General features: G+C 44.9%; 1 protein-coding gene across 1 annotated transcript in view; it reads left to right on the plus strand.

Annotated features, from left to right (window-relative positions):
* The window catches only part of LOC124805425, a 107505-nt gene that overhangs the window by 36114 nt on the left and 54694 nt on the right, over positions 1-16697 (plus strand). The window contains exon 5 of the mRNA XM_047265987.1: positions 3757-3821. Coding sequence (XP_047121943.1) covers positions 3757-3821 — 65 coding nt within the window. The remainder of the gene's footprint in view (positions 1-3756; positions 3822-16697) is intronic.

The raw sequence follows: 16697 nt of genomic DNA on the forward strand, positions 1-16697 counted from the left end.
TGGTGAATGATTATCTGCGCAGTTCATTTAAGAAAGAATAACCAAAATATATTTGATGTTACGGAAGTGGAAGGACACCTAATTCATTTCCCCTTGTCTTTATTCGTGATGTTATATTCGCTATCTGGGCGTACGTACTGTCCATAACCACAGTTTAGATCCAAGTCATAGTCACACATATGCGAATACAACACATTGGCTTATACTTGAGGTATTTCGCTTCCCACGAAGTGGTGGAAGACGGTGCTGTGGCTTCTTCGAAGCGCGAGATTCGCCAATACTGGGTATCTCAGCACATCAGCTGACCGAACTTTCATAGTATGTCGGTAGCACATCGTCGCCTTGCCTGTTATGCTTTATAGCAACTTTAAAACTGTGCGGATCAGCATAACGAAAAGGCAAGGGGTCTCGCTCGTTTTGTCCACGACTGTACCTTTCGCAGTTTACTATTTGTATGACACTCTTGATCGTCCTGGGCGATCCCGGTACTTTCAAAATGGTTCAAATGGCTCTGAGCACTATGGGACTTCACATCTGAGGTCATCAGTGCCCTAGAACTTAGAACTACTTAAATCTAACTAACCTAAGGACAGCACACACGTCCATGCCCGAGGCAGGATTCGAACCTGGGACCGTAGCGGTCGCGCGGGTCAAGACTGAAGCACCTAGAACCGCTCGGCCACTCCGGCCGGCGATCCCGGTACTTCATAGCTCCATATGGTGCTGTTCCAATGATGTTCAGTCCTACGATTTTAACCTGTTCTTGTTTGGATGTGCTTTCAGAGAGACCTGGTTTCGGGTATTCGTCTCCACACATCTGCGCTGGTAATTATATCTCTCCAGCTGATCTTCGATATCCTTCTGCAGGCAAAATCTCCCCATTGTTTTCCTCTTAACCTTAGTCTCACATCTGTACATTCCAGAGGAATACATTCGTGGCTCGTTTCCTTATCTCTAGACTGATGATCTAGCTGGTGGATAAGTTATTTCTTAAATTAAGCGGAAGACTGATTCGCTGACTGATTAAATACTTTGAAATGTCCTATATCCTTGTAAAAAGGGATCTATGGATGAATAAATCTACTACTACTGCTACCACTACCATTTCTGCTCTCTTTCTGCTCACCACATCTTTCCGCCTCTCGCCATCTCTTGTATCCTTGCTTTCCAAATAGATAAATTCTTTTAATTCTTATAACTCTTATCTTCCAACTCCTCTTCTTAGAGGCTCATACTATTCAGCTCTACACGCCATCAGTTTAGTCTTTCCCTCATACATCGTCATACGTTATTGTCTGCATAAATTTCTTTCCACTTTGCTGAAAACTTTCTCTAGAAATTCTTTCGTATCCGTGATCACAATCTGCATACGTCACCACGTCTGTCTTCCATCCACTGACTTTCATCCCCACCTCAGTTGCATCGCCAACATGGTCTATAACTTACTGGATGCATGCATTGTATACAGCAATGGAAGAAACATAGTATTCTTTGACATCTTCCCTAATTCTTCCTTTCTCTTGTTTACGATGATTTCTAACGACAGCAACTTCATTCTTGCAGAATCTGAAGCTCATCCGAGTGCCTTTGTATTTGAAGCCAGCTTTCTTCAGCACTCTGAACTTCCATTGCTATATGGCATTTTAAACACCTTTTCCGGATCTGCAAAGACGACTTAGGATGGCTTATTTTCCCGTATTTGCATTTGAAGCAGAATGCTTACTGCAAGTACCGCCTCTCTCGTCCCTAATTTCCTCTTGCATCCAAACTGATCCTTCAATCTGAAATACAACCATAAATCTTTCTTCTTCTATCTGTTCACCAACACTGCTGCACGTATGAACTCTCTTTCGCAAAATCGACCGTCTTGGCTCTGTATTGTGTGCTCAGTGCTACAATGTTGTCGCTTTCCTTCCTGTTTTCCTGTTCCAAAATTCCGACTAAAATTGCCAGCTATATTCGGCATCTAAGACGATTCATACCCTAAGTTGTAGTATACGTCTCTTTTCTCTGTAGTAGCGTTGTGTGCGCCTTAGAAAATTTGCAGTTATTACCGCATTTCGTGTAATTTAACAAAGACAATAACGGTATTTCAAAAAATAAACGATATCATTGTACTGATAAGTGTTCATCTGCAGTCTTCAACCGATTTATATATACACAAGGTTTTCTATCTTTGTCCCGCGCTCTCTTTCTGGCTGTCTTCCGAAGCGTTATTACATATACTGCTTATCCAGGTCTGCAATGTAATGTAATTAATTTACTGAGCTCATGTCAAATGGATAATAAGTTTAAGCGCGAGTTTAGTTTTGTTTGCAGAAGTGTTAAACCTAGGTCACATATCCCAGTTTACAGAATTAAAGCACTGCCTGCAGTGGAGAAAAACAGCATCGCTGATACGCTGCAGTCTGCCTCCATTACGCGGCACATTTCAAATTTACGCTATTAATAATCGATGTAAAGGCACCTGATGACTGGAGGTATGATCCTCTCAAACACGTAATATAAACTATTATTTACAATGAAGAGCCAAAGAAAGTAATACACCTACCTAATATCGTGTAGGGCCGCCGCAAGCACGCAGAAGTGGCGCAACACGACGTGGCATGGACTCGACTAATGTTTAAACTCAGAAGAATGTTCCTGGAGCTACTCTGTAGCAATTCTCGACTTGTCTCATTGTCCTGCTGGAATTGCACAAGTCAATCGGGATGCACAATGGACGTGAATGGATGTAGGTGATCGGACAGAATGCTTACGTACGTGTTACCTATCAGAGTCGTATGTGGACGTATCAAGAATCCCATATCACTCCAGCTGCACACGCCCCACATCGTTACAGAGCCTGCACCAGCCACGTCAGTTCCCTGCTGACACGCAGGGTTCATGGATTCATGAGGTTGTTTCCATAAACCTACACGTCAATCCGCTATATGCAATCTGAAACGAGACTCGTCCGACCAGGCAACATGTTTGCAGTCATCAACAGTCCATTGTCGGTGTTGAGGGCCCAGGCGAGGCGCAAAGCTTTGTGTCGTGCAGTCATCAAGGGTACACGAGTCGGCTCCGAAAGCCCATATCGATGATGTTTCGTTGAATGGTTCGCACGCTGACGCTTGTTGATGGCCCAGCATTGAAATCTGCAGTAATTTGCGGAAGGTTTGCACTTCTGTCACGTTGAACGATTCTCTTCACTTGTCGTTGGTCCCGTTCTTGCAGGATCTTTTTCTGGCCGCAGCGATGTCGGAAACTTGATGTTTTACTGGATTTCTTATATTCGCGGTACTCTCGTGAAGTTGTCGTACGTGAAAATCCCCACTTCATCGCTACCTCGGAAATGCTGTGTCCCATTGTCTGTGCACCGACTATAACACCACGTTCAAACTCACGGAAATCTTGATAGACTGCCACTGTAGCAGCAGTAACCGATCTAACAACTGCGACAGGCACTGTTGTCTTATATAGGCGTTGCCGACCGCAGCGCCGTATCCTGCTTGTTTACATATCTCTGTATTTGAACACGCATGCCTATACCAATTTCTTTGGCGCCTTAGTGTAATAAATGCGACTGGTTACAGCAGCTTAAAGACGCTTTGCATTCAGATCTTTTACGAAACATTATTTAAGTTAACTAACATACTTGATTCCATACAATGATAGTGGAAGCTTGGTCAGAGGATCATAACGGCATGAAATAAGATTTTGAAAGAGAACTAATCATTAGCAGATTTAAAAGTGCGCGAGTGGTGTGCGCAGGCCAAGCGATGGCGACGCCGGTCTGGCAGAGCACGTGCTGGCCCGGGAGGCGGGCAGGGGCGGCAGCGGGGGCGGCGGAGGCGGAGGCGGAGGGTGCCGGCGGCGGTACGCGGCCTGCCCCAGGGGTCGAGGCCTGCTCGACGTCGTCTCCACCTTGTCCGAGGACTCACAGCACTGGGATCGCTGAGCAGCGGTGGCAGCCAAACAAATGCTGCTGACGTGTGCCAGTTTTTTCTGTCCGTGAAAAAGGAACATTAAAGGAAACTGAAAAGAAAATCTGCCATCTTTATTATATACGTAAGTGAACACCAGATCTGATTTACGATTTCCCATTAATAACGTCAAGGCACTGACTCCCTTTTACGGATAGTGATCATTAGCACAGAAAGACTGACAATTGTTTGCTCTTAGTTTTCTCCGGGCTACAGTGAGAAACTAAGTTAAATTTTTGAGAAGTGTGAATGACATCGATTATAAAATTGGGAGGTAAGAACACTTTTCTGAATGGACTTGTCTTGAGTGTAGCATTGTACGGATATGAAATGTAGGTGATAAATAGTTCAGACAAGAATCTTCTTGGCAGATTAAAACTGTGTGCCGGACTGAGACTCGAACTCACCTTTGCCTTTCGCGGGCAAGTGGTTAGAGCACTTGCCCGCGAAAGGCAAAGGTCCCGAGTTCGAGTCTCGGTCCGGCACACTGTTTTAATCTGCCAGGAAGTTCCATTGCAGTTCACACTCAAGTGCATAGTGAAATTCTTATCTTAGAAACATCCCCCAGGCTGTGGCTAAGCCATGGCCCGCAATATCCTTTCTTCCAGGAGTGCTAGTTCTGCAGGGTTCGCAGAAGAGCTTCTGTTAAGTTTGGAAGGTAGGAGACGAGTTATTGGAAGAACTGAAGCTGTAGGGACAGGTCGTGAGTCGCGTTTGGGTAGCTCAGTTGGTAGAGCACTTGCCCGCGAAAGGCAAAGGTCCCAAGCTCGAATCTCGGACCAGTACACAGTTTTAAACTGCTAGGAAGTTGCATATCAGTCAGCACTCCGCTGCAGAGTGAAAGTCTCATTCAGTTCAGACAAGAATAGAAAAGAATTTTTTGAAATATAGTACTACACGAGAGAGCTGGAAATTAGATGATTAGATCATTTAACTAATAAGAAGATGCTGAACTGAACTGGAGAGAAAATAAATTTGTGGCACAACTTGACCAAAAGAAGCGATCCGTTTATATGACACAGCCTGAGGCATCAAGGAACTGAAAGTCTCTTCGGGTTTGCTGCCGGATCGTAAAATCAACTTGACTCGATATTTCGGCGATCCAACTGGTCGCCATCTTCAGGAAAATGCTGCTTCTGCTGATGAGTCCCGCTGAGAACTGACGCCAGGTTGCAAATCGACGTCCTATATAGGCCACCGTTCAGTACACGGCGCATGCGCCGCCCATCACGGTTTCTGCCTTCAAAAACAGGGAGGTGGCGCCGCCCTTAGTGTGGAACACTGCTCTCAGCGATATATCGCAATCAAGGCCGCACTGAAGAACGTTCAGTTTTGATGCGAGATAATACAGGATTCCACGTTTTGCTAACAGGAAACCCATTGTCTCTGTTGATTAAATTATCAGCCAACCTAATTTCAATCGTCTCCTTATAGACACTGTTCCAAAAACCGTAAATGTTGGCAACCACAAAATTTTCCTCAAATTTCATTTTGTGTCCCTCCTTTAGGCAGTGTTCTGCTACCGCCGATTTTTCCGGTTGTTGTAGCCTCGTATGACGGCGATGTTCCACACACCTGTCATGCACTGTGCGAATAAAACGGCCAACGTAAGCTTTCCCACATTGACACGGAATTTTGTACACCCCGGGTTTCCTAAGCCACAAATCATCCTTCACAGAGCCGAGCAGGGCCCTAATCTTATAAGGTGGGCGGAACACACTTTTAATGTTAAAATTCCTTAAAATTCGTCCTGTCTTAAACGATAAGCCTCCAGCATAAGGAAGAAAGGCCACAGATCTATGTTCCTCTTCGTACACCTTCGGAGGTGGTCCAAACTCCATAGCCCGACGAATCTGCTTCTCGGTGTATCCATTTTCCTTAAAAACAGTCATCAAATGCTCAAGTTCTTGGGTTAAGCTGTCTGCGTCGGAAATGGCGTATCCTCTCCGTACCAAAGTCCTAAGGGCGCCACTACGTTGGTGTGGTGGATGACAATTCTTAGGATGCAGATACCAATCTGTGTGTGTCGGCTTTCGGTGAACACTGTGTCCCAAAGTTCCATCTGGTTTTTTATAAACCATTACGTCTAAAAATGGAAGCATCCCTTCATTTTCAACCTCCATAGTAAATTTGATACGGGGATGAAGACATTTGAAGTGGTCCAAAAATCTGTTAAGAGCATCACGTCCATGCGGCCAGACGACGAAGGTATCGTCCACGTACTTCCAGAAGCACGTTGGTTGCAAAGCTGAAGTCCTCAGTGCCATGTCCTCGAAGTCCTCCATAAATAAGTTGGCGACTATGGGTGATAAAGGACTACCCATAGCCACTCCGTCATTCTGTTCAAAAATGTTACCGTTAAATAAAAAATACGTGGAGGTCAGCGCATGACGACAAAGCTTCACCAGCTCTTCATCCAGTTTTTCACTGATCAAACTAAGGGACTCTTCCAGAGGAAGTCGTGTAAATAGGGATACCACATCGAAACTCACTAACAGATCTGAAGGACTCAACTTCAAAGATCCCATTCGTCGAATAAAATCCACTGAACTGGATATATGGTGTTCACACTTGCCAACAAATGGTCTGAGAGCAGATGATAAATACTTTGCCAGGTTATAAGTGGGTGCACCCAAATTACTAACAATAGGGCGTAGAGGAACCCCTTCCTTATGCAACTTAGGCAGACCATACAACCTAGGCGGAACGGCAGCAACAAAAAGTTTCGAAAAGTTTCTAAATTGTGTATGAAGTTTGTCGACAGTCACTTAGTGCTCTGATTCTCAAATATTCGATGAACATGGTGTGTGTAATTTGCGCGACGTGAGCTGAGCTGCGCTGCCTCATGAGATACACACGCTTGGTAACTGTAATGCTCGTGTCGTCGTGTTACGCCTCTAACATAAGATTATGCCTCTTAATGAACCGAATATGACAGCACTTCAAGTTTCTGAATTCGGTCAATAGTGCCACGAAACATCGAGAGTCAAATTCTCGTTGCACCTGGCACCCGTCAGTCACACAACCTGAAACTGGACTACCGTCTGCACTTTAGTCCCTTAGGAACATACACTGATGTGCAAATTTAAGCCTTAAAGTAACTTTTGCCTGAATTGTAACAGCCAACTGACACAGCTCGTTGAAGCTAGAAAGAACTGCTACAATGTAGTACAGAAAGTAATTGACATGAATACAATGAGACGAACAGAAACGTTACTGCTATTCCAAGATGATAATTACTCTGAAGTCACGTCGATTTGTGATGCTATTCTGCACACCACAAAAACGCAAGGCGTGTTTCTTAATAGGATGTTTGATAACCACGCACAGAAACGTGCTCCCCATCTCGGCCACAACGTTGGAGAGACGTTCTGGTGGTGGGGCATGCCCTTCCTCCACCAACGCTGTGGACAGCTGCTGGACGGCCCTTGGTGCGCGTGGACGTTCCTCATGCATCCCACGTACCCGACTGGATTTGCGTCGGGGGAACGGGCAGGCTTGTCCGTTCGCCGAATTTCCCCACTTTCCAAGAGTTCCTCCACTTGTGTAGATCGCTGCGGTCGCCCCAATTTCATCCGTTAAAATGAAATTGGGGCAGAATGTGCACCCAAAAAGACCCACATGGGGATGGAGAACAGTGTCTCATTAGCCTTGACCGATTTTTTAAATATTTTTACAGGCGTTAATAAATATCAACGGCGCTGAAAGTTGTAGAGGTCATTACGCCCCAGCAACATTATGGCTCCCGACAACGTAATGCCTCGACCACAAAACGACCCTGCTCGACAATGTTCCTAGATGCCTTTCGTGTTCTCATCTGTCGCCATATCAGGGTACGTGTAACACTGTGAAGTAACGCATGGTGTAGGACACTGCGATCCTCGCTTGTCGTGGTCAGACGTGGTAGGCCAGAATCATAAGGACGAGTATGCGTGCTTTCATGTTGCCATGCAGTCCAACGTGGGCCACTTCCGAATGCCCAATAAATGTGGTCATTGCACGATTCGACCAGCTGGCCAAATGAAACCCGCAATGAGGCCCCTCTGAAACTCTACCAGGTGCTGATAACACGGCCTCATACAAGTACGTGGAGGCTCCGTGTCCTTCACAGCGAACACTGAAAATGTGATACTGTTTACGCCACTTGTATACGCTACCACGCCTGATACTAGCGCTGGACATGAACAAGACTAATACACCACGTTTGCTTCAGAGATAACACTGTCAACTGATAACAGTGTTATCTCTGCCACAAAAAATGGTTCAAATGGCTCTGAGCGCTATAGGACTTAACTTCTGAGGTCATCAGTCCCCTAGAACTTAGAACTGCTTAAACCTAACTAACCTAAGGACATCACACACATCCATGCCCGAGGCAGGAATCTAACCTACGACCGTAGCGGTCGCGCGGTTCCAGACTGTAGCGCATAGAACCGCTCGGATATCTCTGACACATGCGCATTAACTCCACAGTGGAAAGTGTTTTAGAAATCTTGAGAATAGCTGAAACGTTGTCAGTCGAAATATTGTATAAATGTTTAGTGATATCCCGTATGCACTCGCGGATAAAGATGGAATATTCAATCCGCCGGGAAAATGTCACAAATAATTGAAACTCTTAATCATTTACGTATCTGTCGGTGGTGTGTATGTGTACGAAATTACATTGACACCTGACCATATGTTCTGGCTGTTTCACTTTTTTTGTCAGGCAGTGTAGTTTTACAAACTTCCCAAACATATTGTTACTGATAACAATCAGTCTGGAATAATGTACTACCAACCACATAAACTATTAATTTCTGATACAAATACCTAATTAGTATTAATAAAAAAGTTTAATCTTAATTTGCCACTGGCATTTTTAATGATCCAATACTTAGAATAGCAGTCTGAACTGTTATTTGTGGAAAGACGATTATTTTGAACCACTGGAAATCTAACGTTGATCAGAACTGACTTCGTTATTGATGTTACTATTTCTAATCACAATTTAGAAAGTAAAATCCGTACAGAGGTCAACCATCAAGTTTAGCAAACATCATTTTTGTCTTATTTTGTGTTCTAAGTTTCTTTATGGCGCGATTCAGTATCGCCTTCGTAAAAAAAAAAAAAACGGCTCTGAGCACTATGGGACTTAACATCTGTGGTCATCAGTCCCCTAGAACTTAGAACTACTTAAACCTAACTAACCTAAGGACATCACACACATCCATGCCCGAGGCAGGATTCGAACCTGCGACCGTAGCAGTCGCGCGGTTCCGGACTGCGCGCCTAGAACCGCTAGGCCACCGCGGCCGGCTCGCCTTCATCAGATAAATAACTAAGACACACAAAAAATATACATAAAACGTATCTACCTAGTATAAACATACACAGCCCTGCCGTGTCTCAGCGTGCATTTAACCGTAAGGGAGTAAGAAACTGGAGACATTTACCACAAAGGATTTATCTGACATGGACAGTTACAGTATTACGTGAAATAGGTAAATTCTTCTGCCGTGATCCTTTCACCACCACTTCATTATTTAGAATTAAGTTCTGTTTAACCCCCACATAGTCGGCTGTAATTTTACCGACGGATACACGGATACACATGCAGATTTATTGATGAGGCTTCTGTGCTGAATGATTGTGCAGGCTCGGTGTTTTGTTCCGTGAGCGAATGGGTCGGAAATGTTTGCGCTTTTTTCTGGAACGGTGAGCACTCGGAAAGCCCACGCTGTTTGCTTTACCGGTGCTGTGCTACGGTTTTGGCGTGTGTGTGTGTGTGTGTGTGTGTGTGTGTGTGTGTGTGTGTGTGTGTGTGTGTGTCCCAAACTTTCTGGTTACTGTCAGTACGGGAGAGTGTGAATCTGGTTGTTTCCGGCTTAACTTTAAACGTCAGTATTTACAAAATCCACTATGACGCGGGGTATAATTCTTACTCGCTTTGCGTTGTAAAGCTGGTAATACTGATGGCCTTGAGTTTACTGGTGCCTAATGAAAAAAAAAAAAAGTGTGTGAAATCTTATGGGACTCAACTGCTAAGGTCAGGAGTCCGTAAGCCTACACACTACTTAACCTAATTTATCCTAAGGACGAACACACACACCCATGCCCAAGGGCGGACTCGAACCTCCGCCGGGACCAGCCGCACAGTCCATGAATGCTGCGCCTAGACCGCTCGGCTAATCCCGCGCGGCTTAAAGGTTCCAATCAAGATAAAACAGTTAAATGTGTTAGTAACTTTATATCACATCAATGATTCGTTGCAGTGTCTGTATCCTCATATGAATGTCGATGCACTTGATTTTAACGTGTGCGTTTCAGATAGATGGAACTAACTAGTGGTCTGGTTTGGGCAGATAGAGTGAACAAGTGGTCTGCTTTGGGTTTCTTTTTTTTACGAAAGAGGTATTGTGTGTCTCATGTTATCCAGATGCGACAGTGAAGCGAAAATTGTAAGTACCTATACTGTTACTTAGAGATGATGCCAGTAAGTTGCACACAGGTTGTAATTATCTTTCTTTCTCTCTTTCTAATACACGCACAAGCGCGCGCGCACACACACACACACACACACACACACACACACACACACAGAGAGAGAGAGAGAGAGAGAGAGAGAGATCAATAACGCTAAATGTATACTATAAAAATGACACTGCATAAATCGTATGAGTATTGATGGATAGTACCCTGAGAGTCAAAGAGCGCTACGTAATTTTTACAGGATTCAAATACAAAGCTGTTGCTCATTACCAGCCTTACATGGGCAATAGATACACAGACTTAATGTAAATGGGTTTTACTTCTTTAGATCGTTCTTACACAACCATAGTATTTGTAATTATCAGTAATACATCTGGCCCATAGTGAAACGGCTTGGAGAGTGAGAGGTAAATTATTCAGTTATTACTACTTACTGTTATAGAAATGAAATTATCGTGTGGCATTGTAGGCCGGGAGGTCCATCCGGGGAAGTTTGGATGCCTGGCTACTAGTCTTGTTTCAGGTGACGCCACCTTGGGCGACTTACATGTCGGTGATGATGAGGACAACGCAACACAACACACAGTCCACGAGCGGAGAAAATCACCAACCCGAACCTGCTGCATGGTACGCAAACACGTTACCGCTCAGCTAAGCAGAAAGACGGCAGTAACACGTTATAACCTGTTAAGCGGTCAATGACGACTTCAAAATACAGGGTTATTACAAATGATTGAAGCGATTTCACAGCTCTACAATAACTTTATTATTTGAGATATTTTCAGAATGCTTTGCACACACATACAAAAGCTCAAAAAGTTTTTTTAGGCATTCACAAATGTTCGATATGTGCCCCTTTAGTGATTCGGCAGACAGCAAGCCGATAATCAAGTTCCTCCCACACTCGGCGCAGCATGACCCCATCAATGTGTTCGAAAGCATCGTCGATGCGAGCTCGCAGTTCTGGCACGTTTCTTGGTAGAGGAGGTTTAAACACTGAATCTTTCACGTAACCCCACAGAAAGAAATCGCGTGGGGTTAAGTCGGGAGAGCGTGGAGGCCATGACATGCATTGCTGATCATGATCTCAACCACGACCGATCCATCGGTTTTCCAATCTCCTGTTTAAGAAATGCCGAACATCATGATGGAAGTGCGGTGGAGCACCATCCTGTTGACCGTCGGCTGTGGTACGTTTAGCTCCCTGCTTGCTTTATTCGTCGACTTCCGCGGGCTACGCCTGAAACTTGCCCGCACGCGTTCAACCGTTTCTTCGCTCACCGCAGGCCGACCCGTTGATTTCCCCTTACAGAGGCATCCAGAAGCTTTAAACTGCGCATACCATCGCCGAATGGAGTTAGCAGTTGGTGGATCTTTGTTGAACTTCGTCCTGAAGTGTCGTTGCACTGTTATGACTGACTGATGTGAGTGCATTTCAAGCACGACATCCGCTTTCTCGGCTCCTGTCGCCATTTTGTCTCACTGCGCTCTCGAGCGTTCTGGCGGCAGAAACCTGAAGTGCGGCTTCAGCCGAACAAAACTTTATGAGTTTTTCTACGTATCTGTAGTGTGTTGTGACCATATGTCAATGAATGGAGCTACAGTGAATTTATGAAATCGCTTCAGTCATTTGTAATAGCCCTGTATATAGTGCCACTGTCACAACTTTATCATTTTGGTACTACTGCGTCTATATTTTTTGTTGCTTGCTGGAGTTTCTAATTCATCAATTAACAGACATTTTTCCCTGTTTCCTCTTACGAAGTTCTACTAGATTATTGTCTATCTTGACAAAAGCACATCCCGTGTTATTTACCTAGGTGACGAAATCAAACGTATATCGAGCGTGTATCGCAAAGCGTTTGCATATTCATTGTCCGGCTACTTAGCTGAGTACCCTCGGTAACAAAGAACTGAGTGTATGGGTCAAGAACCTAAATGGGTGTCATCGGACTTCCGTCCCAAACAAATTCAACGAACAATATAGAACAAAATGTGATAAAAAATGTGGTACGTGCTTGCCACTCATTCAGCGGGTCCCGGTTCGATTACCGGCCGTGTTGAGAATTTTCTCCGCTCGTGGACTGGGTACTGTGTCATCCTCATCATCATTTCGTCCTTATCACCAGCACGCAAGTCACCCAACGTGGCGTCGACTGAAATAAGACTTGTATTCGGCGACCAAACTTCCCCGGATGGGGCCTCCGAGCCCACAATGCCATACGATCATTTCATTTGTTTTGTACATTCTTTGCGTCTTGAGGTGAAAGTTCCAAGCAATCGTAACACTTCTCACAGGTGAGCCAGAACACTATGATCATTGGCCACTGTTACAATGAATGACAGCCGGCGACGCTGGGAGCACGTACAGCAGTAAGGTAAGTTTATAAGCGGAGCAGAATCATTCTAACAAAGGTGGAGAAATGAGCGGCTTGACAAAGGGCAGTTTATTGCTGTCCGGCGCCTGGAAAATGGCAACTTAGAAACGGCAAGCTGGTCGGCTGTTCTGGAGCTCCTGTCTTGAACATCTCTACCATATGGTTAGAGGTAGGGCTGTTGATGTTTTTAAAAAATATCGGTAATCCGATATACCGAGCAAAAGTATTGATATAACAACGAAAAAAATATCTACCTACCTGCCCATAAAAGCATCGGCTCCACACAGTAAATATACTGCCGGCTTTAGAGCTGTGTATTGAAGTATTGATTTATTATTAGATATTCTGTACCTCACAAACTGGCAGGTCACCTTTTCTCCTTAGAGCAACAATTTAAAGGAGAACGATACACGTACACGCTTGGCAATAACCACTTTGTATGGTAATTGCATGTAAGTGGCACAATAGAAGGTGTCCCATTGGTCTGTCGCTCGGTTTCGCCACACACCGGACTTGTCTGGAGCACTTCATGTCGACTTCCCTGTTTTCTTTTTCACTTCTGCCAACGTCAGCGACCTAGCAGTGGTAGTGTCGAAACTGGGAGGTGAAGCTAAACGTTGGAATTTATGTTGGTAACGCCAAGTGCCGGTTAAGTCAGCATTTCCCCACACACATCTCCATCCCACCGAAAAGACCGATGTTCTCATCTAGATTTTTGTTCATCATTTTCAGCTACTGTTTTTGATGAATGCCGATGTGAAGACATAGCACACTTGTTGCTTTAAAATTTCCTTTTCGACGGAACTGGTATGATATTTCATCACATCGAAGATCTTGTTACTCCATTCACGTCCCCCCCCCCCCCCCCGCCCCCCACAAGTGCAGTCGGACTTCTTCTTTGTGCCACATACACTATGTGATCAAAAGTATCCGGACACACCCAAAAACATACGCTTTTCATATTAGGTGCATTTTGCTGCCACTCACTGCCAGGTACTCCATATCAGCGACCTCAGTAGTCAGACATCGCGAGAGAGCAGAATGGGGCCCTCCGCGGAAAACACGGACTTCGAATGTGGTAAGGAGATTGGGTGTCACTTGTGTCATACGTCTGTACGCGAGATTTCCACACTCCCAGGCATCCATAGGTTCACTGTTTCCGATGTGGTAGAGATCGCCGACAGTAGAAGAGGGTCGTAACGTGTAATAGACACACATCTATCCAGACCATCACACAAGGATTACAAGCTGCATCAGGATCCACTGCAAGTATCATGACAGTTTTGCAGGAGATGAGAAAATTTGGATTTCATAGTCGAGCGGCTGCACATAAGCCACACATCATGCCGGTAAATGCCAAACGACGCCTCGCTTGGTGTAAGGAGCGTAAACATTGGACGATTGAACAGTGGAATAACATTGTGTGGAGTGACTAATCACGGTACACAATGTGGCAATCCGATGGCAGGGTTTTGGTATGGCAAATGTCCGGTGAACGTCATCTGCCAGCGTGTGTAGTGCCGTCAGTAAAATTCGGAGGCGGTGGTGTTATGGTGTGGTCGTGCCTTTCAAGGAGGGGACTTGCACCATTTGTTCTTCTGCGTGGCACCATCACAGCACAGCTCTACATTGATGTTTTAAGCACCTTCTTGCTTCCTACTGTTGAAGAGCAATTCGGGGATGGCGATTGCATCTTTCAACACGATCGAGCACCTGATCGTAATCCACGGCCTGTGGCGGAGTGGTTACATGACAATAACATCCTTGTAATGGACTGCCCTACACCGAGTTCTGACCTGAATCCTATAGAATACCTTTGCGATGTTTTGGAACGCCGACTTCGTGCCAAGCAACACCGACCAACATCTAAGAACGGGCTGCCATTCCCCAGGAAAACATCCAGCACCTGATTGAACGTATGCCTGGTAGAGTGGAAGCTGCCATCAAGACTAACGGTGTGCCAACACACCAAATTGAATTCCAGCATTACCGATGGAGGGCGCCACGAACTTAGTAAGTCATTTTCAGCCAGGTGTCCGGATCCTTTTGGTCACATATTGTATACTTGCTTCACACAGACAAAGAGGAAGAGTGGATATGTTGTCAGCTCAGAAAGTAGAAAGACTCCTTCACACAATGAAAGTAAAATTATGTTCGACTACGATTTCAAAAGCACAACTTCAAATATGTACAGAAAACTGTGAAAAAATTTAATGTAAAATAAAAATATCGGCACCCGACATTTCCATTTTGACGTCGATATATCTGCGGAAAACATATTGACGAGATATATCGATGTTTTTGGAAAAATATCGATATTTTATCAGCAACCCTTGTTGAAGTACGGCGAGATTCTCGATAAGGTGCTCGAGGCCCACATCTCATCACAGGACGTGGAGGTCTGGGGCTTAATTTCACTGAAGAGCGGCCTTGGCGGCGACTTGTTGCAAATCTGACGACAGAGGACAAGTGTTTCGTAATACACCACTCAGAGCACATTGTTGAACATACGGCTCCACAGCAAAATGGTTCAAATGGCTCTGAGCACTATGGGACTTAACTGCTGTGGTCATCAGTCCCCTAGAACTTAGAACTACTTAAACCTAACCAACCTAAGGACATCACACACATCCATGCCTTAGGTAGGATTAGAACCTGCGACCGTAGCGGTCGCGCGGCTCCAGACTGTAGCGCCTAGAACCGCTCGGCCACTTTGGCCGGCGCTCCACAGCAGACGACCGCTAAGTGTTCCCAAGTTGACCCAACGCCATTGTCAATTACGACTGCAGTGGGCACGGGATCATCGAAATAGCACCATACATCAACATAAAAGTTTCACTTGGTCCCAAGTTGACCCAACGCCATTGTCAATTACGACTGCAGTGGGCACGGGATCATCGAAATAGCACCATACATCAACATAAAAGTTTCACTTGGTCGAATGAATAACGTTTGTTATTGCTGCAGCTAGGCGGTCACACTGGGATATGGCGTCATCTACGTCAACGGCTGCTCGAAACATGTACCACGCCACGGTTAAAGGACGACGGGAACACTTAACCTATGAGGGATACTTACTTGACTGTTCTTCCATAGGACCTGCGTTACTAAATGATGACGTCATATTAGCTATGGGCTACGTGACCAGTTACACTCCTCCATGCTTGATGACTTCCACGGCAGTGCAGGAGCTTCCAGCAGGGTAACTGTCTGTGTCATATGCAGAATCGTGATACAGTGTTTCGAGGAGCACGAGAATAAAATAACGTTGATGTCTTCACGACCAGATTCGCCTGATCTGAACGCAATGCTACACGTCTTAGACGCCATTGGTCACCAATTCTGCGCTCATAAATCACCAGCTTGTAGTTTATGGGAATTGCATTACCTGTGCGCAGACATCTGGTGCCAGATGCCTCTAGAAACCTACCAATGACGTGTCGAACCCATGACACGCAGAATCGCTACTGTATTGCGTTCGAAAGGTGGACCAACACGGCATTAAAAGCAGGTGATCTTAATGTGTTGTGTTACAAGTGTATCGTACATATGCTCGAGCTCGAGAATTTGTTCCTATGTTGTGTGCTAGCCTACTGCCTTGTTTATTACTAGTGGAGGAAACAAAACTTCTGTTGTATGTCCTATAAACATTACCAAAAATTCGGGACGTTCATTGTCCTGGTGTCATCTTTATTCCGTTTTCGGTATTTGAAGGCTTGAATTAATTTTCAATAGCTATTTATTCACTTGTTTCAAGTCTAGTTTGCTGCGGTGCGTTGCCAAGTTTGTGCAACGAAAAAAGTGAAACGTTTAAAGGAAGTCGCTGTATGGTGTAATAAGCAAACTCAAAGGATTGAATAACTGGCTACAACAGATG

Source organism: Schistocerca piceifrons, chromosome 7, assembly GCF_021461385.2.
Source record: "Schistocerca piceifrons isolate TAMUIC-IGC-003096 chromosome 7, iqSchPice1.1, whole genome shotgun sequence".
Classification (NCBI taxonomy): domain Eukaryota; kingdom Metazoa; phylum Arthropoda; class Insecta; order Orthoptera; family Acrididae; genus Schistocerca; species Schistocerca piceifrons.